This window comes from Perca flavescens, chromosome 17 (genome assembly GCF_004354835.1).
Source record: "Perca flavescens isolate YP-PL-M2 chromosome 17, PFLA_1.0, whole genome shotgun sequence".
Classification (NCBI taxonomy): Eukaryota; Metazoa; Chordata; class Actinopteri; order Perciformes; family Percidae; genus Perca; species Perca flavescens.
In genome coordinates, this window is record NC_041347.1 from 9794107 (window position 1) to 9818187 (window position 24081).

At 41.1% G+C, this 24081-nt stretch overlaps 1 protein-coding gene across 7 annotated transcripts; it reads right to left on the reverse strand.

The window, feature by feature from the left end:
• Positions 1–6334: 6334 nt before the first annotated feature.
• ikzf1 (IKAROS family zinc finger 1 (Ikaros)) lies at positions 6335–24081 on the reverse strand. Of its 7 annotated transcripts, none has more exons than XM_028603186.1 (8): positions 23787–23872; positions 19108–19161; positions 18822–18935; positions 12082–12351; positions 10329–10496; positions 8273–8398; positions 7597–7728; positions 6335–7099 (listed from the first exon to the last, which is right to left on the reverse strand). In XM_028603186.1, exons 2-8 carry the CDS (start codon positions 19145–19147, stop codon positions 6390–6392), a joined length of 1560 nt encoding a protein of 519 aa, XP_028458987.1. In that variant the 5' UTR covers positions 19148–19161; positions 23787–23872; the 3' UTR covers positions 6335–6389. The 7 variants fall into 7 exon arrangements, with proteins under 7 accessions (XP_028458987.1, XP_028458986.1, XP_028458990.1 ...); XM_028603185.1 differs by having other exon boundaries at positions 7597–7731; positions 23787–23871; XM_028603189.1 differs by lacking the exon at positions 12082–12351 and having other exon boundaries at positions 23787–23871.

Sequence of the window (24081 nt, forward strand, 5' to 3'; positions counted from 1 at the left end):
GGAATACGCCACCGTTCGTTGAAATAGGGCTTATCACGGTCTACCCTGGCTGGAGATAGGTGGGCCAATGCATTTGTTGTCTCAGTGCAAGAAATTAGGTTGTTTTTTTTTGTCTTTTGTTGGCTCACTGTTACTCACAACATGCTAACCGGCAACATAGGATCCCATTCACTAAGCTAAGCTAACTAGTGGCGGCGCTGCCGGCGTTGCACCGGACTAAAACAAAGCATGCACAAAAAATGCGTTGGCCCTCCTATCTACAGCTAGGGGAGACCGTGATAAGCCCTATCCCTTTAAGTAAAAGTATCTAGAACAATGTAAAAAAAAACTATATAAATAGGTCTAGGATTGGGTAAATAGTCCTTTTTTCAAAATGTTACCTGAGTAAAAGCATTGAAGTATTTTATAGCAAAATGTACCTATAGTTAAAATCCTTAAGATTTTCAAGTTTTTCATTAAATCAAACTCAGCTTTTTATATTATTTATGTATTTTCCAGCAACAGCCATTGAATGCATCTACATGCTGTAATCACTTATCTACATAGTAGTTTTCATTGTTGGTGGTGGGGGTCCGCCATTTCCACACTGGATTTAAATTGCCTTCACGCACACTAGGGATTCAAAGGAAACAATGCAGCATTTAATGCAGTGTTGCCTGTATATTTTATTTCGGAAAACTACTCGAGTGGTGTCCAGTATGAAATCAGATTGCATTTGAAGTTATTTTTGACACAATTATTATCAAAACAACATTAATTTGTTTGACTGCACTGTAAACAGTAGTTCTAAACCGCAGATGCTGTTTTCTCCAGTGACCACTTGTGTCAACAAAACCAATCATGACTGAAATCTTAAGGATTACAATTTTAAAGTATCAAAAGTAAACATCCTCCTTTTGCTGACAATGTGTGTGTTGTACTTTTATAGGCTGGTAATGCTGATGCATCAGTGCATTCGTAGCATTCTACTGTTATAGCTGCATGGTTTAACCCTTGTGTTGTCTTCCATTCGACCATGTACTTGTACTGAAAATCAACACTTTTTCTGACGTTTTTGTCTCTTTTATCACTACTTTTGTCTTTTTTTTCAATGTTTTTGGCTCTTTTTTATGTTTAATGCTTCTTTTCACTACCATGTACAGTAATAACACCACTAACACTAACTTATTACCAGTTTTACATTTAGGCCTACTATATTTTTTGAATTCATGGTCAATAAACCTCATTTATAGGAAATTATACCTAATTCTTGAGTTAAAAAAGCAGAAATTATGAATTATTTAGACTCATATTAAAGGAAGTATAATTACAGAAGGGTATATGTCAACGGTCAGTCTGGTTTTGAAACTTTATTTTTTCAAATGCAATTTCTTTTATAAAACACTCTAAAGTCAATGAAAGTAGAGATCCTATCTTTTATGGTACTTGCGAAGCGCGATGTGTGGAATCATCCATGTTATTTTTGAGTAATTAAAATGAGGTGGTTAATAAAAGTAAACCCATATTTCTGATAGAGACATTTTGAAAAATGGGTCAAATTTGACCCGAAGACAACACAAGGGTTAAACCACTTAATATACCATTAGGTAGTTTAGTCCAGTGGTTCCAGGTGGGTCACAAGATAAGAGAGGTTAGAGATACTTTATAGTATCAAAGAAGAAAAATGTTCTCCTAAACAAATTTATATATAATGTTTTGTTAAATATTGGATACTTTTACCTCTTTGGGCCTCAAACAGTTCAAATGAAACAAAGTGAGAAGTTTAGAGGGGAAATGTGTCTTTGGTGGAACTACTAACAACTCATAGACATGTGAGAAGTAAAAGAGGCCCCAAGTAGATAATGCTTTTTTGTAAGATGTCACAAGACAGGTTGGAAACCACTGGTTTCATCTTTAATCCAGTGTATTTAATGTAAAATCTTTATTCAAAAAGTAACAAGTAACTATAGCTGTTAAATGGAGTAAAATGTACAATATTTCTATCTAAAATGTAGTGGAGAATTTTAGAGCATACAATAGAAATACTCCAGTAAAGTACAGGTACCTCAAAATTGTACTTAGGTACAGCCACTGACTGAGTGTATTTAGTTACGTTCCCCCACTGGGCACTTCACCCTATACATGATGCACAAATTGGGCCCCACATTTTGAGAAACAATAGTTGAAACAGTGACCAACATTGAATGTTTTATTATGGCCATCCATTACTGGGACACAGTCCTGTGAAGTGTAAACCTTGAGCACTAACATCGTGTTGGATCCTGTTAACAGCACAGTTGGAATTGGTTGAGACTGATTCTTAAAGGAGTATTTCAGTCAGCTGGCTGAAAGGGGAAGTGAGATTTGGGATTCTGGCAGGGCCAGAGTTGGTTGGCCAGATTATCCCTCTCATGCAAATGCCCTCCCTCCCCTGTTGGGTCCCAGTCAAGCGTAGGGGGCTCAGCGCTGGCCACAGCTGCTTCCCGTTTCTGCTAAATCACACAGCAGCCATCTGGACGAGGCTGTCGCCGCCCAACGCCGCCGAGCTCCTCTTCGCCGGCCTCCGCCGAGCCTCTGCAGACACAGACAGGCCTGGCCCTCGGAGCCCCGGCCCCTGCCTTCTGCTCCAGTGCCTGATGCTCTCTGTCCCAGCACCTCAGAGCGCCACACACTCTTCAGGTCCTGGACACGGCACATGTCCACATGCTGTGTGTGTGTGTGTGTGTGTATATATATATATGGAGGGTCCCCACGCTCACATGCTGCTTATGCTACCACTATTCCCTTGATGTCACAATTTTAACACGAGGGTCTCTGTGCAGACAAATGCCACTGTGATGTTTCAGCCTTGCATTCTCTGTCTGTCTGGCATCCTTTGTAAATTACAAGATAATATGAAAAATAATTTTAGTTGGAAATTATTCAAAGTATGGGTTTTAACTACAAAAACACTGAAGGGTAAGATCAATAATTCATGGAAATTAGCTTTTTCGCTAAATCTAGACTGTACTTTTTTACCACACATTGCTAATTGTATGTGGAGAGGTGTTTATTTATTCACCCTTCAGTGCCAGTCATTCACTCTTTCTTGGCTCTTCCTTGACAGGTAGAAGTGAGCAGCATCTTGAATGGCATCTAAACTTAATTATTTCAGAAGGTTCGAAAGTGTGAAATGAAATCTCCATATTTCCTTGGAAGGTAAAAACTCAGAGAAACCTTGCATTAAGTCCAGGAATCATTTTCACTTTAATGTGGACATTTCCATATTCTTTGACAGGTGGTTAATACAGTCCAGTTAAGAAAACTATCTTATTAAAAACATCTATATAAATATATAAAAATCATCCCAAGTAGCTACAGGTCTGTTAGCAGTCTAGTCATTAAACAACTTCCTCAAGTTTAAATTCTCCTTATTACTGCACTCATTCACTGAAAAACAAAACATTTCCCCACTCTTTGTGCATATATAAAATATCCTTTATTGATATTTTGCAAGCATAAAGCTCATTCAAACCTCAAATGGCTCCTCTTCATTTTGTGAGTGATACAATTCTTAGCCATCAGGTAAGGCCGGATAACATTTTCTTCGGATAAAATTAAAAATAAATTCCAGCAGCGGTCATGTTTTCACCTCCAACACATTTAGTACAGTTGGACAGAAAGAGATGCAGCTTTTATTAACTACTCTACAGACAAACATCGATCACTGTAATAAATACAAAAACAGACAGGCATGTAACTGTGATATAAATAATAGTAGGTTGTTACAAATACAAGAACTGGTTGAAACATTAGAAGGAAATGTGGGGTTATCTACATTGATTGTTTTTACTGATTGCATTTAATACAGATTTTAAAATGAGTTTTCCTGCACTGAAAACAGCTGCAGAACATTTCAGTAAGTAATGTATTGGTTGGAAATCTTTTCTATTTTAAATCTAGAAAAAAAGAAAAGACACATTTATACATTTTATACACGTGGAGACTGTAAATACATAATTTAAAAACCTTGGCAAGAGGACACCTGGTTGGCTCAACTGGTAGAGCAGACACCCATATATATATAGAGGTTCACTCCTCAACATAGTGGCCGAGGGTTCGACTCCAACCAGCAGCCCTCTGCTGCATGTCTTCCCCCTTCTCTCTCTCCCCTTTCAAGTCTAAACTGTCCTATACAAATAAAAGCCCAAAAAAATATTTGTTCAAAAACCTTTGTTGGATGTGGCACAGTAGCTCCCCTGTGTTGTCTACATGGAATATTATTATAATACATACATTTGTTTCTTACTACTCTTCCTTTTGAGCATGGTATTTGAAAAAAAAAAGTTAATTTTTTGTATAGTTGTAGATGTATCTGTTTTCAACAAACATGCACACTTTGTATAAAAAGAAAACTTTCAGACATCAACAGTGTAATTTACATGTTGTATTTCTATGCACTTAGGGACCGTTCGGTATTTATGGAATGGACCACCGGAGGAAAATAGGGGAGGGTCATGTCTTTTTATTCTTTGTTGAGGGGAGGGTCATCCAACATTTTTTTGTCCAGAGGGGGAGGGGGGTTACCCAACTTTTGTATTCATAGAAACAGCAAAATTTCAAAGTGGCTTGTTTGGTGCATATTTATCCATTTAGCTCTCAGTCTCGGCCCCCGCTACCAGATGGGTCTGACCCATGAGTTTGCTGGGGGGAAAGCAAACCCCCAGCAAACTCTGGCTGAAACGGATAATTGCAGTTTAAAAAATGAGTGGAATAATTACGCCTGGCATTACCAGATATTTTAAATATATTTTAAATACCACAAAACAAATAAAGGTGGTAGGTAATACATATGATTTCATATACTGTTTTAGAAAAAAAAAATTCCTGGCTGACGATGCGTAGAGCAGGACGTAAAAAACGAAAATATATGTTGCTAGTCTGGACATCTTACCGTGTCAAGGCTACAATTACGGTTTCCTAAATGCCACATTTGATGTCAGCGTACTAATAGATTGCGGGTTTTGTGTAGATTTGGAATTGTATACGTTTATTCCACTTTGTTAAAACGGCAAAGTAGAGGAAGCCTAGTGACGAGTCCATAGAAACCTGTTTGTGTGTTGAATGTTACCCAGAGTGCTTTGCTGAATGATCTCAATGTTTTATTGTTTTATTTAATGTGAATACTAGTTTACTAGAGGAGTAACTTAGTATTTGAAATAATGCAGTAATGCAGGAAGTGTGCATTTAGTTTCCATGCTTATTGTGTTTCCACAACGTTAGTGAGTAAGGTACAAGTAAGGTAAAGGTACTTTATTGTCACATAAACATAGCAAAATTCATTCTCTGCATTTAACCCATCCCTCAAGGGAGCAGTGGGGAGCCAGTCACAGAACCCGAGGACCAACTCCAGATCTGACTGGAGATCCTAGTACATGTTTTTGATGGTGAGGGAAACCGGAGCACTCAAACATGGGGAAAACATGTAAACTCCACACAGAAAGGCCTGGAACTACCTGGATTCAAACCCAGAACCTTTTTGCTGTGAGGCCACAATTTTAACCTTTGGGCCACCATGCTGCCATATTGGGCCACCATGCTGCAAGAAAATCTACTGAAATGGCCACCACACCATTACAGAGGAGTGTGATGAAATTATTATTTGGAATTGTTGGGGCTTTGTAAATTATAGAGTGTGGTCTAGACCTACTCTATCTGTAAAGTGTCTCGAGATAACTATTGTTATGATTTTGATACTATAAATAAAATTGAATTGAATTGAATTGATGCGTCAGATGAGAATGCAGAGGTTTAATCATGTATGTCATTGCTGTAAAAAACAATGGTAATCTGTATATCTTTGCCAAGTGCAAACCAGTACAGAAGGTATCGATAAATTGTTGGGGGAGGGTCATCCCTTTTTTCCAAATCGTTTTGGAGGGTCATAGAAACATTATTACTGGCGAGGGTAGGGTCATGTCTATTTTTTTAAAGATGACTTTTTGGGGCTTTTCCCTTTATTTTGAAAGTGGATAGAAATGAAAGGGGGAGAGAGATGGGGGATGACACGCAGCAAAGGGCTGCAGGTCAGATTTGAACCCTGCGCCACTGCAGGACTCAACCAACATGGGGCGAACACTCTTACTATGTGAGCTAGTGGTCGCCCCTCCTCCCTCCTCCGGTGGACCCTTAAATAAATAACGAACAGTCCCTTATTTCCAGTGCATGTCTGCATGAGTGAGTGTGTGCGGCATGTTTTCCATATCTACACCTATTTGTCTGTCTGTGTGTGTGTGTGTGTGTGTGTGTGTGTGTGTGTGTGTGTGTGTGTGTGTGTGTGTGTGTGTGTGTGTGTGTGTGTATGTGTGTGTGTGTGTGTGTGTGTGTGTGTGTGTGTGTATGTGTGTGTGTTCTTTCCGGTGTACGGGTGCTCAGTAGCGATGCTCCCCTCGCGTCATGTGAGAGGAGAACTCGTATCGGTCTTGACTCCGGTGACCACAGAGGTTGCACTCGAAGGGGTCTCTGAAGCCGTGGCAGCCCATGTGAATGGTGTACATGACGTGGTCCAGGAAGAGAACGCGGCAGTGTTCGCACCGGTATGCCCTCACCTGCTCCCCGTCTGCTGTCATCACCTTGAAGCCCTCTGAAGCCATCTCTATGCTGGCCCGGATGGCCTCGTACTGCCTCTGCTGCTCCTCCTTCACCAGAGGGAGCATGCCGTTCCTCACCCCCGACGTGATGTGATTGGTCAGGTAGATGAGGCCGGAAGCCGCCCCGCCGGGACGATCCTCATTGTTGCTCTCGGTGTCTGTGGAGTCCTGGCCGCTGTGGCTGGGCGAGCCGTCCTTCTCGCTGGACGCAGACTTGGAGTTGGAGAGGAGCAGCAGGTTCTCGGCTGCGCTGTCTTTGGCCGACAGGTTGTGGCCCGTCCCCGCGTGGCCCTCGCCCGCCTGCTTGTGCAGGGGGTACATGGAGCTGAGGCCCACATCTGAAGAGGAGGCCGGGGAGGTCTGCACCAGAGGCCGGAGCGACTCGGCCCCCAGGTAGCTGATGGCGCTGTTGATGGCCTGGTCGATGACGTGGGGCTGAATCAGCTCGCCTGCTCCTCCGTCGTAGGAGAGGTCAGACAGACGTTTCTCACCTGAGGGTTCGGAAAGAGACAGAAGAGCAACGGGAAGTTTATACTTCAACTTTCACCTGCATCTTGTGATTTAACCACTTTAATACAGAGCCTGCTCCTCTCTAGTTTGAAAATGACTGACTGTAATTGTAATTGTTTTATTCTGGTCTCATGGTCTCCTATTGGTATTTCTAGACTCATGCTAGCATTTCCCTCAGCCTCTTAATATTCTATTTTTCTCCCTCTTTTGTTATAATTATCAACATCTTAATGTAAAATGAATATGCAGGGTTAAACACTTATAAATATTTAAACATAGGCTTTTCTAAACAAATGAACAATTTCTGATCAGGCATAACTGCACAAATAGACTTTTTTTTCTGTTACACTGCATGCATTCTGCAGAGCCAGGGTGGCAGAGAAAAAGTAATTAACACAAAACACATTGCAGCTTCACCTAGGCAGCTTTCATAGGTGCATAGGTTATAAACACAAAGTAAGCAGATTTCAGCCCTTACCCACAAACTTCTGTGGCATAGTGCTCTTACGCTTAGCTACATTATTAGCTAGTCTGTCTAGCACCAAGGCTCTGTCAGATCCCGTCTGGGTTAAGTCTTCCCTCTGCTCATTCTGGTTGCTTTCTTCCTTTACTACTGGAAAGCAAGACAGAAAAGTAGATTTCAGAATCAAAAGTAATTTGAGTTTGTTCTGTTTAAAGTGATGAACTGGCGCCTGATAACACATGATGGTAGTTTCTGGTTTGATGGTATTTTTCTCGCAGAGCACAGAGCGGACTATTCTGACACATGTGAAGCACTTGGTCTATAAAAATTGTATTTCTTCATTGCTCACAGATGAGGTATAAATGTGTTTCTAGGCTTCAACGCAGAGGTTTACAGCACCCTGCGCATGAAATATCTCCATAGTGAGTTCATTCAGTTTATGACTGCCGAGTATATATGGACAAATACAGTACTTTACACTGACACCACAATTAAATTGACTATATTTATCTCTGCAGTCATTTTAAATAGCTAAAGAACTTCTGCATACTCAAATGGAAATTACAGTAATTTGAGCTGATCTGTTAGAGCATTTTGTTGCTGTTGCATGCATAGCGAGACCTGCACTCAGGGTAAAGTAGGCCATCAGATTTGGGTGAAAAGTGAAGTGTGCGTCTGGTGAGGCACCGACCTGTGTACATGCTGTTCTGCAGCCCCATGCACTGCAGGTAGTTGTGACAGCGCTCCTTGTGCTCCTCGAGAGAGCTGCGCTGCTTGTAACTCCGCCCACAGTAAGCACACTTGTGGGGTTTTCCAACTGCAAAGAAATAACATTAGATCAGTGAACAGAGCAGTGTCGTATTCTATGTGATTGTTGATATTAAAGTGATAACCTTTTTTTTTTCTTTTCATTTTTAATTCATACGTTTTACTTTCGTTACACAATAATAATTCAACCTATAGTCTGCTGTTCTAAATGCCCTTTCTCGTAGCTCTTTCCTGGAAGTAAAACAGGGAAGTGACAGATTTTTACATTCCCAGTTTGATTGGAATAAATAGAAGAAGACAAACAACAGAGTGGTTAGACACAGAAAAAGAGCCCCACCTACAAAAATTTTGTCGACAGAAAACCCAAGGAAAAGACCTGGCAGTACCGCCCCCACACTGTTTGATTGACAGGTGAAGTCCAGAGAATGGCTGTAGCTACTACTGAGCTCACTGAGGTCGTGTCCTCTGTATTTTTGGGGGAATTCAGGAAGCAACTTCAGGGGAGTTCACAAATAAAAACGTACTCATGGTGGGTATTTTATAATCTGATCTGTGTAGACTTGATTAAGATGAACTGCTCTTACACCAACAAAATAAGAAGGCTTTTACAGTAAACTAAATAATAATAGACCCACAGTCATGGAATATAATCTATTGAAATGTTAAAGGAACAGTTGGATAAATAAAATATTGAAAATAGAGTAGTAAAAAAATATATTCTTATCTGTCTATCACTTTGATCAGAATATTTAAAGCGGGAGAGACTTATGACCTCAGTATTTTGAAAACTCTGACTACAGCCCTGGGCATGAGCCACTACTGTAGCTAATTCCTCTCAAACACATACATGAGCTACTCTGTGTCAGTGGGTGACATTAGCTTTAAAAAGCCTGTCTTCAGTATGAATAAATGGGATTGGAACTGAGTGTCATAAATATAGTAGGGAAGTTGGAAAGTACTGAGCGTCATATTCACACACTGTCAGTTTTAAGCCTTTTGTGGGATTTGATGACACAGAGAATTGAAAAAAAAAAAAAAAATTCCAGCCTTTTCCTTTACGCATAGGCCTCCCCAGTTTGTAAGCTTTCTGATTCCTTTAGCCTTTGCTCCTTATTTAATTCAGTTCAGTGCCTATGCACACCAACTTGTGGAGAATAACAAAGTGCTTCAGATGGATAACCCATTACGGTGTTCATAATGCTAGCTTGATGTTTTGTCACTAATTGTTGCAGGTAAACGTTCAAATCGATTTAAGTTGAACCTGGAATGCAAAACCATTTAGCAGGTTATCCCTTCACTGTTCTGTTGAACTATTTAGAGCAGGCTGTGTATTGTTTACACCCAAAAAATTGGGTGCAAAGCACTTGCACACACAAGAGTGACACCATATCTACACCCTGTCAACTTCCCCTTATAAAGCCCTGAGCTCTCACTGTATGCACTGCAGAACATGTCATGCCTTTGGTAAAGGCACCCAGCGTAGAGCTGTAATCGGGCCTTAAAAGTTAGGACCGACAAGACCCGAGCCCGACAGAATTCGGGCCCGAGCCCGACAAGAACATTTTGATTGACAGCTTTTTAAAAGCCCGAACCCGTTTACAGCCCGACATTATTCAAATGTGAGCACGCACACAGCTCTTTTGCCTTTTGTCAAGAAAGAGTCATTTATAAATTTTTTAACATCATTTATTCATGACTAACGTAGGCTATAGGCCACTTGGAAGTTGGAACAAAGAAATAAAATAAGTCCTCCAGACGCCAGCCTCCGTTTCACCTCTTCAGCATCCATTTTCGCGCTAATTGAAATGCATCACCTGACCGCTCATTTACCGCGCAACCCGGAGCGCAAGCCCGAGCCCGGCCCAAGCCCGTGTAAAGTAATAGTTGGGTTCAGGCAAAGATCTTCAGCTCTAACCCAGCGGTCCTACCATTACCATGAGTGTGGAAGTTTTCAGTGTGGGTGGCCTGTGCATACTCACCCGAGTGGGTGCGTAAATGTCCGGAGAGGGCGTCCCTCCTGCGACAGGCGTAGCTGCACAGGTGACACTTGAAGGGTTTTTCCCCTGAGTGGAGCTTGATGTGACGCAGCAGGTTGCCTTTTTGGGTGAAAGAGGCACCGCACTGGCTGCACTGGAAAGGACGTTCTCCTGAGGACAAGAGCACAACAGAGGCACGTTTACCATTAAGAGGCAAATAAAATAAAAAAAAATACATACAAAATAATAACTTGTAGGTCTACGTTTTACTGCCACACAATTTTATAGTTTTTTTTTGTATGTACCCTACCAGTCAGATAATAATTTTTGATGTTTTTCTTGATTGCACCACTCTCCCTAACCTCACCATGTTTGATTCCTCCACTGACAACAATAAAAGCACAGTCTTTGTCTTTTCTATGTGGATGAAAAAGCGGGTTGCTGCTGTAGGAATGCGGGGTCACTGCACAACAAGCATCCCGAGCACCAGAACAAGCCAGATGATGGAGCGTCTCGGGGGCAGAGAGCCATCCAGCAGCCTGAGAGAGGGTTTCACAGCAGACTGACACTCTATCTCTCCGTGCTCCCCCTGCCCCACCGACTTCTGGCGCTCTGATCGAACAAGAGCCTTTCAGACTCAGCCTGCCAGTTCTGTAATGCACCATTGCCTAGGTCAATTTGATCTGAAAATCTCATTTTTTCCTCTTCTTCGTCTCTAAAATAAGAGCGGCACATCACAATGCAAATTCAGCCTCATTTGAATAAAGCGGAGGAAACACTTTGTGTTGAGAGCCAGTCTTCCTGATCAGCGCTTCTGGAATAAACCAATATCCAGCCTCTCCGAGTGTTGTGGCATTCTGTGAGAACGTTTTAATATGGCTTTTTTTTTCTTCTTTTTTTCAAAGGCCCCCCATAAAATAAGAGTCACCAGTGAAGCAGCAAAAATATATAAAAAAGGAAATTCATTAAAAATGCATTTCAGGAGCAAAGACTCACCACAGAATATTTTTTAAATAAGAGGCACTTCATTATGTCTTTTATTGTAGTTTCTTTTGCATTTACATTAGTCTAGTGTTCCTTTCTTCCATTTTGAGTTTCATTAGTTTCTAAAGCTTGACAGTTAAGTGCCTTTTTCAAAATGTTCCCCACCACTGGTTTGGCTTCATTACAATAGAATATCAATTTTGAAATTTGAAAAAACTTTTAATAGCCAGATAATTGTCACTTCATAGAGATTCCATTTAATCGTCCGCAGATATCCTGTTTCTCAACTCAGGGCTTTTTTTTTTGTCGGACCAAGTTCATCTCTGCTACTTTGTCACACAATAATTTGATCAGTTAACTGTTGCTTGTCCTGTGGTAATTCAGAGTCATTTAGATGAACAATAATGAATGCTAATGGTGTGCTCAAAGTCTATTTCACGCATGAAGAGAAGGTTTACATGCATACAGCCAAACGCAAGGATGCCTTTACGGCTACGACTGATTATAAATGTGACTGCAAACATAAGAAAAGGTTCTAAAGTTTATTTATCTATCACTGACGTTTGTGTGTAGGCAAAGCTACAGCATGTACATTGTGATACTGCTTGTGTTAGTGGGAGACAACAACTCTTTTTTAGCTTGAAGTCTAAAAGAAATGTTCTGAACATGGGCGGGAGCCACAGCAAACACCTTTCTACCCCTCATCCATCCCGTCTTACTAACAGTGAACATGGGTGCAAAGGAAGGGCAAGAAGTATTGCAGGTGGCTTACCAGTGTGGCTCCGCTTGTGCACCATCAACACATTGGGGCCAATGCAAACTATCCCACAGATATCGCACTTGAGCTTCCCGTTGGGCAGCCGGATACCGCCAGCCGAGGAGAAGGCCTTGGCTTCGGGGCTCGGCTGTGAGCCGTTCACCTTGGCCCCCGAGGCATCGATCACGCGCAAGTCTTCCGCGCATTCCTCCTCCTCCACGCCATTCATGTCACAGGCCAGCCCATTCTCTTCATCACTGCGAGCCTCAACTTTAATGTTACAGGCTGGAAAAAAGGGCAAGGAGGGGGGGCCACGGTTTAGAATACGAGCATGGTTCTTTCATGATGTTATATACTAAAGATGGGCAATTGTCAGTGTGATATTGATACTGTGACAGGAGAATAGATAAGAGCTGCTTATTGTAACATTGTGATGTAGCCTTGAAGTTGCCTTTGCCTGGTCTGTAAGGCTGCATAATAGGAAAGTCAAACGATTTTTTTAAGCCTCACTGAATGGATATTCATGAATGTTGCTAACAGATATAAGTAAAACATAGCTTTTTTCTGTCATTGTTATTGTGATTTAGTATTGTTATCAATCTCGCTATTTTAATTTATTTAATTTTATACTTTTTTTATAATTGACCTGACAGATTGTCATTGTTAAATAATTGTTTGGCCTTTTATTTTGATTCAATAATGATGAGACATCATATTATGTGTTACACTGTTTTTGTTACTTGTTCAAATAAAATACATACATGTGCTCATTTTATAAAGCCTATGCTGATGAACTCAAACTGTGTTTCTCGCAGCCAAGAAACTGAACTTTAACATGGCCTGGCTTTATTTGGATTCATTCAGTACGTTATTGTAGTCAATATAATTCTGTTCATTCCCTCGTTCCTCTGTCTGGATGGACACTGTACAGTATGTAATAGCATTGCAAATGCACTATAATATAACTAGGGCAACGACAGTTGTGCAATGGCAAATCTCCTTCAGTGCTCAATGCAACATTTGTATGTTTACCGGGATGATGCATCGACAGTTCACAAACTTCCCCTCTTACTTCAGGCATTTTGTGAATTCAGCCTGAGAAAAATCAGCAAAGGTCTGATAAGATCAAGCCACCGCCTACTCCTTTAAACTGTAGACTATACTGTAGATACACTGCTCATTTATTTCAAAGCAGAATAGTATTTTTCATAAGGATACACAGGTGGATAGCATGCATACTGTTTGAGGATGTCGGTGATGAAGAAACACAGATCATCTCACACCATCACACTTTGGTGAAACAAATGACAGCAAGATAAACAGGAAACAGAGACACAGGAAGTGTGAAACTAGGGACGACAGCGGTGTCTATCAGAGCCACAGAGTGCGATGAACACACACATGAGACAAACTTGCATTTTACCTTTTCACTAATCAGAGGGGTCTTTAGAATACAGAGAGTAAATGCTGCATGATTGACAAATGCCAACTATTATTTATATTATACTATAATCTCTACGTGATGTCTGGTGTTCCCAGAGTGATCTGAAAAGAGAAGTGTCCTCTGTGCTGAACTACCAGCTCCTTCTTTTCCCACTAGCGAACTTTAGAAACATTTAAGAGAACTGACATATCATGCAAGTCCCACAGCCATCAGCCTGTGGTTTGCATGTCACTGTGGCAGCCTGATTTCCCCATGCCTCTACCTCTGTTTGTACAACTGAAGAGGAAGAAGTGGAAATCATGAAATATAGGAATCTATGGAAAAGGGGAAGCTTCAGAAAGAGAGCCTGTCTAACTGAAATTACCAAGAATTATGGAGAAGTGACAGAAAGGGAAGCACGGGAAAGGAATTGTAAAACAGCCAGTAACTGAAACATTTTTTTTTTTTTTGCAGGAGTTTTGTTTTTGCAGAGAGCCACCAAGGGAACATAAATCCCCCACAGAATGTTTCCCATAGAGAGAGAGAGAGAGAACTAACAGCAATGGATCATGAAATGTTTATGATAGCTTTTCTGATCAGTCACATAATCCGATCGTCCATCTCCACACAACGTTTTTTTTTTCTTCAATCGGCTGTCGCATGACAAACAATCTGCTCATCTGTTTCAACTGTTGAAATTTTTTGGACAAACTCTCTTGTCTTTTTGCTGAGCAGATGAGATAAGAGAGATACCAGCCGTGCACGCAAAGGGAAGGAAAAGCTTTAGAGAAACAAAATGGTGCTATGTTGGTGTTAAGTTCTATTAATGTGCAAAAGATGATAAGTTATGGTACAGAACTGTGTGTGAACATGCTACATGTGCATCCAAAATGTAATGCAATGCAACGTGGATGACAAGGTTTTTAAGTGTTGCTATGTGTTAACACACAACTCTGAGGCTGTTATTGCCATGATGCCTTTAGTTTCACTTGGGAGGTCTCTGGCTTATATATGCATTTATAGATTTTACTTCAGACAGTGGTTGTCAACAGTTTTTGTCAGTTGTACTCCCACAACCCTGCTAGATGAACCCAAATACCCATTTGTCTACACAACCGTTTATTTGAACCATTCTCCCATTACTTTTAGCAAACTAAACAGTTACCTTAATTTGAGCTATCTAATTTAACTAACTATTCATTACCTCTCGCTAAATATGTCCACCATTACTATCCATTACTTCCAACTATTTCCCCTTGTATCTATTACATTAGCTATTCCAACTGTGTTACCATCCCTTTAAGCTAAATATTTAAATTGTTTATCCATTACTTTAAGATAACTATTTTAAACATGTATGGGTTACTTTTAGCTAACTATTTCAACTGTGTATCCATTACTTTAAGCTAACTATTTTAAAAATGTACGGGTTACTTTAAGCAAACAATTTCAACTGTGTATCTGTTGATTTAGGCTAACTATTTTAACTGTGTATCCTTTACTTTAAAGCTATAGTGCGTAGTTTCTGTCTCCCCCATCAGGAATTCTAAGTAATGACAACAATTGTGTTGGTGCATCCACATGACACAAGCCTTCCGTGATCGCTCCCCCCCTCCATTCGAACCACTATTACAACAGTTTATCCATTACAGCTAACAACTGTTTCAACTCCTCTGCTTGCCCACTACTACATTACACACACACACACTCTCAACAAGTGATATATAGGTGACTCACTATGCAAATTTGTATTTAAATTGTAATTTCTATGTTTTCAAATGACTAAAGCTACTCCACTATCTTTCCACATTCCTCTATGCAACAGCAGAAGTACCCCTCGGGGTATGAACACCCCTATTTGGGACTCACTGACTTAAGATATGTTTACACCTTCTGTGACATTTTGTGAAGTGCAGTCAGGTTGTGCACATGTCCTGCTCACTTTTGCAGAGGTGAAAGAGAATTACAACCTGCACTAAGCAGCCGGCGTGATCTTTTTTGGAGTATTTACGCTGCACGTGTTGCAAACCAAGCCTTTGAATTTCTCACTTGAACCACCAAGGCATTTCAATCAAGCATAAGTGATGTAAGGAGGGATTTTTGAGGGCAAATGATCAGGTTACTTTTGCATTTGCATATCACAGAGCTCGAAAGCAAAACTCGATAAGTGGCTACACCACTTCAACCCTCCTAATTTAATTTATGGTTTTAGCCACATAACCAATGACACAATTTTTTCTGGGTATCTGAAGTACTTTGCTGATGTCAACATTGATTTGTAAAATGATGTAGCAATAAATAGACTTAATCAGACTATTGCCTTGCTCAGTATTGACAAGAGAAGCATTTCTCTGCACATGCAAATGTTGCGACTGATCCAGGAATAACATAACAATAATAAATTGTTGGAACACTGCAATAAAAAAAAGTTCTGTTTATTTGTGGTTTTCAGTTCCTTAGACATCTAATACACCAGTGAGGCGCTCAGGTTATCAGCCAGGTGAAGCAGACATAAGGGAACCATGAACGCTGGGCTGCCACCTACTTGTCATGGATATGGGGAAGTTGTGACTGAATTGGGAATAGGAAGAAGGCTTTCTACTGTTTATCTTGTTTGTCACAGTCACACATCCTGATTTGCTCGTTTTGGGAAGCGAGGGTCAGACAAACAAAACTGGTCGCAATAAAATGGTTATAACCTGATGTGGATCTAATCCTCAGATTACAGATAAAGGGGTAACACATACTGTAGCAGAGAATTAAACAATGACCAATACTGAGAGAAGCAACCAATAAATGTAAAAAAAAGAAAGAAAAAAAAAGAAAGAAGCTATAGTACTATTCTTTTAAACACAATGCATTTTTTGGCATAAAAAGAAGAATGATCGAGCTATACTGAAAGAGTTTGATAGTAGATAGGAAGCAACTTAGCAAGTGTGTTAGTTCTGCAGTGTGGAAACACAGGGAGACTGCTGGAGGTTCCTGTTACTGACTGGTGCTGCTCTCACTGCCTGAAAATAACCCTGTGTGCAAAGTAGTGGAACCGCATGTGTTAAACCACGGCAGCAACATTCTCAACGCGACTTGCAGGAACACCAAAAACAGCCTGCTTTTCCCCCTCACACTTTCAACCTCCTCCATGTTTTCAGGAACTAGACAGCTCAGTCTCCCTCTTAGTCTCATGTCTCTGAAATAGCAAAGGAGCGTCTGAATCACGGAAAGTGAAACAGAAATCATTTCACTGGGATCTTCAGAAGGTCATTTAACCGCCTTGTGACTTAAACCAAATATCTCTCCATCCAAAAATAAAAATAGTTTTTCTTAATTTTAATTAAATTATTTGAATTAGCATTTTTGTGACAGTTTACTTAACACACTGATATGGAGGACAAAATAGGGCTCATTTTGACCTTTAAAGCTCCCTTATATGTGCGGATTGCAGCACTGTGAATGCGCAGCAGCAGTGACGATCCCAGGCTGTGAAGACTTATTTGCAACAGGAAACAAACCTGGGTTTTGAGGTTTTGAGCTTTCGATACATTTGAGGTCCCATGTCCCACATATAGTCCCTCTGCTTTATGCCTTTTTTTTTTCACTACAGAGAACTGAGCAGCACATGATCCTGGGCGATAATTATAACTCAATTGGGCTTTTATCACAGGGGCAGCCATGCATAGATGTACCAGATACTTGCACTTCCCTTCTTTCTCTCTGTCCCTATATAGACACATGTGCACACATACTCATGCGAAATTGTCCTACTGTTATAGGGAATGAACAGAAACTCACATATAGTACATCAAGTCATACATACACGCCGCCAGCTGTGCCCCCTTTACTCTCTTTACATGCTGCCGATGAAAGTAAGACATTTAAATCATCTGCTTTTTGACTATTTCCTTTTTTCCCCAGGTCGTACTAAACGTCCATCTGTTGACTGAGATGAGATGTACACGTCTTATAAAACATGGCTCTACAAACGCTCCCTAACTCGATTTTAAATGTTTTAATTGTTGCCATCGCATCACAGAAAATTCCTGCCTCTGCTGAGCTCGGCGCCTCACAACTCAAAAAAGTGTGTGTGTGTGTGTGTGTGTGTGTGTGTGTGTGTGTGTGTGTGTGTGTGTGTGTGTGTGTGTGCGCGCAGGTGTGTGACCTATGTGGTGTAGTGATGCGCTGATCTCTCTGAGCTTGGCCCTGTTCCTGAACTCTTTATCTTCAGGAGTGTTGAAACTGCCTGGTGGCAAGTTCTTCTTAGGAAACTCTTACACACCCTATTTCAGTTTCCTCTCTCACATTTTATTTTTGTACTGTGTGCTGCTAATCTTTGCCGTCATCTGGATAAGTGGAAAAACACCGATAGGATGGTCAGCTGTCATTCTTGGTTTTTCTGCCATCATTTAAAATAATTTGTCATGATTAAAACAAAAATATATAACCCCACGTATTTGTGTTCCTGAGTTGCACCTCTTTTTGCACATTTCAAAATTTTTTAAAATCAATTCAATATTGACTCAATGGCTCTCGTGGATTCGCCTCATCTGTCCTGAAAGCTGTGACGGTCCCTAGCATTTTGGACATTCAGTGGACGTATAAATGTGACAAGCTATTAATAAATAATAATATTAAGCATAAAAAAAGACCTTGTTTATCCTATTTAAACTGTATGTTATGTCTGATTCATCCTGCTGTCATGTAAAAGCGATTAGCTTTTAATGACCAATAATGATTCCACCTTGAACATTTCCTGTTTTTTCACAAACCACCCATGTCAGGAGACTTGAGATAAATATACGCCGCCGATGTGAATCCCCCTAGCATGCTTCATCCTTATTTTCACCATGATATTCCCTGGCTTGGTGTTCACAAACTCAAATCAAGGCCACATTAGCTATTCCTTAAGATTCGGCTTATTAATGACATGCCATGGATCAAAGGGATTTTTTTTTTTTTACCTTTTCTGCCAATGACCTAAATGTGTCTCTTTGCATCTTAAAATTTATTTTTCCAAGGGATTTGGAACAGCAAATATCTCCCTCTGGATGTGTATGGGATTAAGTTATAAAAACATTTTTATGCTTTTTTTTTTAAATATATATGTTATGCTTTTGATACTGACATTTTCTTTCATTTAACCGTTTTACTCTGATTTGGATGCTTTGGGAGTGAATACATTACTTTTGGGGAAGACACTGCAGTGGGTTTGACTCATTTGGATTGCTGCTTCATGGATACACTCACACACTATGATTCATGTATTCTTACATATACACAAGCATCAGTTTTGTTCTGCTGTGGCTGTGGGTGTGTTTGGTGAGATGTTGCCTCGTACCTTTGTCCCCTCTGTTGTTCTGCTGGTGGGTGGAGCCGGCTGACAGGTCCTCAGGGACGGCCATTGGTTCCTCGGCCTCCTCGGATGCCTCGTTGGCAGGGGGGCTGTCCCTGCCTGGGGAGACACACATACCAGCAAACACCCATCACTCACCACGCAGCCCCTCAACGTGTCTCATTCAGGATAAGCAAAATTACCTCCGGGTGGTGTAAGAGCCTGTTTGTTGGGCCTATTGTATCTACTTTCTGCACTCTACGTCTCAATCATGCAGTAGGTAGTCTTTTACCTGGCATCTGGGCCATTTCCTGGGCCTCCTCTGTCTCCATGCGGTGCAGGTACTCTAATGGGAGAGAGATGGAGATGGAGATGTATGTAAGTTTAATCAAGTGCAGGCTGAGGAAACAACATTATAAAAAGCCAGAGTGGAGTAAAGGGTGTACTACTCGGCGTGGCTTTGTCACCTCAGTGAGATCGCTCCTGTCACCGCCGCAGACATCCCACAGTCCCCCACATTACATTACAAAGAATTACAGACATTTTCATTACAAGTCTGACAGAGCGACTGAGCTTGGAGAGTGGCTTGGCTCCGGCTGATGGGGCCCGCTGGTAGGCTTGCTGGGAATGGGCTTTCAGACCACATTTGTTATTTATTGTTAATTTCCTGCCACGTAATCATCCAAAAATGCAAACTGACTGCCGCAAAATTAAGCAGAAAATTAACTGGCCCCAGGTCACGAGTATGCGGGCGTTTGGCGCTCCCAGCTGATCGGCGCTCGTGTTCTCACTAATTTACTGAGCATGCATCGCTGAGCCCGCGGCCTGGCCACAGACGCATGCAAGCCACACTCAGAAACAAAGAGAGGGGAGGACAGAAAAGAGAGAGAGACGAGGCAGCGAGATAGATTTAGAGGCAGAGAACGAAGATAGCAATGGGAAGGCAAGAAGTCAGAAGAGCAATTGCAACAGGAAGGTGCAGAGAAAAGAACAGAAAAAGCAGGCCGAAAGACAGAGAAGTTCTCTTTATGATTTTTTTTTAGAAGCAATCCTCCGGCCAGGACTGAATATCTGAGGAGTCACCAGTGCTCGTGGCCCCATTAATAATGGATGGCCTTCAAGCCTGCAGCAGATGGGCCCGACAGCCTCAGCCCCAGCTCCGCCACTTCAAGAAGCCCTTGGTGGGGCCGCTGCCCAGTCCAAGCAGCCACTCAGGGAGAAGTGAAGCTCCCGAAAATAGCGAAACGAGCCCAAGGGAGAAGGGGAACCTAGGCCTTCCTGTTTTACTGACAGATGGCTCCACACATTTGGAACAAATAGTGGGAAGCGACCGGGCCGCTGTGTCGCAACGCACAATATTCTGCGGAGTCAAGTCAGGAGCTCGCCGGCCTGCAGACACCCAGGATGCAAGTGTGAGGGGAGGAGAAGGGAGGAGGGAGAGGGGGTGGGGGGGCAAAGGTCACTGGTGCAGAAGATTTGTTCAGCACAACACAGGGGTGTTGCGTGTTACTCTGCTGAGCTACGACTCCGCAGCACACTTCTTCAGCATCTGGAGTTAGGAGGTCGGGGGCAGAGGGGGGGTATATTCTCGTGTGCCCTTTTTTTCTGGGCAGATGGTGCGAGGGGAAACACGGATGTGTTGGCGGAGGGGGGGCTTCGGCAGAAATAAAAAAGAGAGTTCCTACATTCAACCACAACCCACTTGCGTAGGCATGTGGAAAGTAAGGTGCACGTAGATACGTATTCAGGAAGTAGTTATTTTGTGATACTATTTTAATGTTGTTTTTTTTTTGTTTTTTTACCTGTTACAAAGTTTTCCCATACTGTTTTTAGTTTTGATTTAAAGAGTGTGCCTTAATTTTTCTTTTCCAAAGTTTAGAGTCCTACTTTGATAACACACTTTTTAATAAGAAACTAAAACGTGTCCATTCCACCTAACCAGTCCTGACTTTTTTCTCATTTATTTTATCAGATCAAACTGATATTGTGAAAAAAACAAACTTTATTTTTCTTTATTGCTCAAGTCCCAGGTTTTTTCCCGGGAGGAGTGTGTATATGTGTGTGTGTGTGAGCGTGTACGTGTGCGCGTGTGTATGAACTGGGGGCAGGTGGAATCTTTCAACCAGTGAAATGGAAGTCACAGAAAAGACTTCTGATACATAGCGCAGGGGGACTGGAAAAGTTTTGGTCGGAGTACGTCAAGTGAGGAGAGGCAGGAAGAGGCTTGTGGGTTGACAGAATTCTCGGTCCTCCTCCTGTGTGTGTGTGTGTGTGTGTGTGTGTGTGTGTGTGTGTGTGTGTGTGTGTGTGTGTGTGTGTGTGTGTGTGTTTGTTGAATGGTGGGGGTGGGGGGTTGAAGGCGTCTGCTCATAGTGAGGTGCAAAAGCTACACCAGGGAGCAGGGTGGAGATGAGAAACAACGAAACCGTTAACAGATACTGAGGACCACACCAGCAGAGCTTGGAAACCCAGAAGGAAGCTTAGACACTGGTGTGTACAGCATATGTTTAAATGAGTATACATAAGACACATTCAAAATGAACAGGAAATACTGGAACGCATGAGGCAACACTCAAGTATAGAAATGGTAGGGGGAAAAAGTCACACACAAAACATTTCCTGAGTGTCAGCTAGAATTAAATGAAGTTTCATGTCATTCAAATTCCTTACATTTAAATGTTTTTAATAAAAATCCATTTAAAAAAAAAATCACTCAACCTTTTATTGAGTGATTAAACAATTAAAAAACCAAATAAAAGTGTGATTTAAGGTAAATGTTAAATATTTTGTATATGTTTCTGCTTATGACAATTAGATCTTTGGCTGCAATAAAACGTAATGTCATAGCGTTCAAATCCATGTGAATCCAGTTTCATCGCTCATTAGTGCTGCACCTCACTCTGATTATGCACAAACAATATGAATAATAATTCTTTATTCTCTCACACACTGCCAAACGTTTCCACTTTTCCTACAGTTACTAAACGTTCTGACAATTCAGGAAAATATCTGAGTTATTCATTTTCACTCATGTGGTTTTCACGAGAAGTAATGAAGCTGTGGCCGCTTTCTTTTTTTTCTTTTTTTATCAGTCATTAGGATTAGAGATTATCCTACACTGCCAAGCAGTGTGTTTTCACGGTCACCTTTGTTCATATGCACATGGAGATTCTCATCAGTAATTCGTGAAATGTATGGGTGTAAGTGGGTAGATAGTGTTAGCGGATGTGTTCTGGGAGCCTATCGAGGGGGTGAGGGGAGAGTAAAGGTGCGCTGAAGAGAAGTTTCCTTCATTTGCATCTGACACACTTCACTACTCTGCTATTCAGACAGTACAATCATTTTAATAACTGTCTGCCTTCCTCTGCCCCCCCCCCCCCCCACCTACTTCTGTTTCTACTGACAAGAAAGATGATTTATCTGCAGACAGACTTGCAGCACTTTCAGCACTTCTCTTTCCAACTGAGATACGAAAAAAGTCCTATTTGTGCAGGTATTGGGGTTCCCTATCCGAGTTTAAAATAGATCTAACATCTGACATCAAACCTTTTTTTCTAATACTGTTTCCAAGTGTTACTTTTTGTTGAATATTTGCATTTAAGTGTGATTTTAGTGAATATTAACTTCCCTTAAATGTTTCAAACTCATAGAAAAATAACATTTTACTTGAAAGCAAACTTCAAATGCATTCATATTTGCCTAAAAAAAATACATAAGCCTATTACAAAAAATGAAGATGCTCTCTCTCTCTCTCAGTTTAAGATTAGACAAACTAATGGCAACTCGATGACTCGGGGCTTTGCATCACACAAGCGCCACTTTAAAGAAAAAAATATTTTTAAAAAAGCTATACATTCATATTTTGATCAAAAGCTAGAATATATATATATATATATATATATATATATATATATATATATATATATATATATATATATATTTTTTTTTTTTTTTTTTTTTTTATTTCGCAGAGGCTTAACCTATATGGCTCAACTTTTGCAACGTGTTAAAAAAGAGGAAATTTCCTCAACAGTTTGAGAGTTGTTTCTGTTTTTCTGCCTGGGCGTTGATGAACTATTTTCCACCTCACTGTCAGCACTGTAAAAACTTGTATCAGTCCTGCCTACATGCGTCTTGTTTCTTTCCTTCACACAGACGTTAAACAACGAACTGAGACTGTGGTTCGAACAGGTGAATACAAAGCTAAACGGTATGAGAAATTATCAGATTTATCGATTATTAATTTACAAGAAACATTGGGTACAGCTTCTGTGCGTACTGATTTCCTGTTTAAACAGTGCTATAATATTGTCACATACGGTTTGGTTTTGGCCCCCGAAAAAAATGTGCTTCTTAATCAAAAGTTGTTGATTTCTTTCCTGAAAATGTGTATTTTCATATTTTTATCAAACGTAAGATACAGAGGGACCATCTGAAGTTTTCTGAGCGCGCACAGCTGTTGCAACAGGTGCTATATAGGCTATACCGGGAGTGTAAAAACCTATTAAACAGGTTACAATTCTAACGAATTGCGAACAAAGTAGTAAAGTAAATCTTAAAAAACGAGACAAGTATGTTTATATAAATCTAAGTGATTGTGAAATAATTTATTCATATGTTCCCAAAAGAGAAAAAAGACACAGGAAAAATGGGGAACATTCCACTACTTCCGTTAAACGGATGGCTATTTAGTAACAAATGACGCGGAAAAGTGAATCTATTTTTCTGTATTTAATTTTAAAATAGTACTCTGGTTTGTTAATCCGTTACAAATCCTACACCGAATTACGCGCACCAAGCGGGATCTGATGCTGCGGCGCACCTGCACCGAAACTAAAGGAGAGTCTTTTCCAGTCAGGTGCAAAATGTCTCCTAAAACTCTTGAAAAGAAAAAAAGAGCTCAACGTAGAGGTGCTGACCTAGCCTTTGAGATTAGTTGGGAGCTGAAAAGCGCGGTGGAAGTCACTTTACCTGCTATTCCTTGAGTTTGCAGTATGAAGTTCTTCCAACTCTCCCCGGCTCCATGTGCAGAAGGTCGCAGCGCCGCGGCGGCCCCATGGAGCTGCGCCCGGAGTCCCTCCCCTCTCCACTGCACTTCCTCGTTCCAGCCCAACATGACTATGTCTCTGAGCTCGGCTGGGGCATTTTGCTCGCTTTTATCCACAGGCCGAGTCTGCAGCGGGGAGTCGAGCCTCCGAGCCCTTGGCACTTGCTTTGTGCCGTGCCAATAAAAGCTGACACCCAGTAGACCATTACTGGCAGCCAT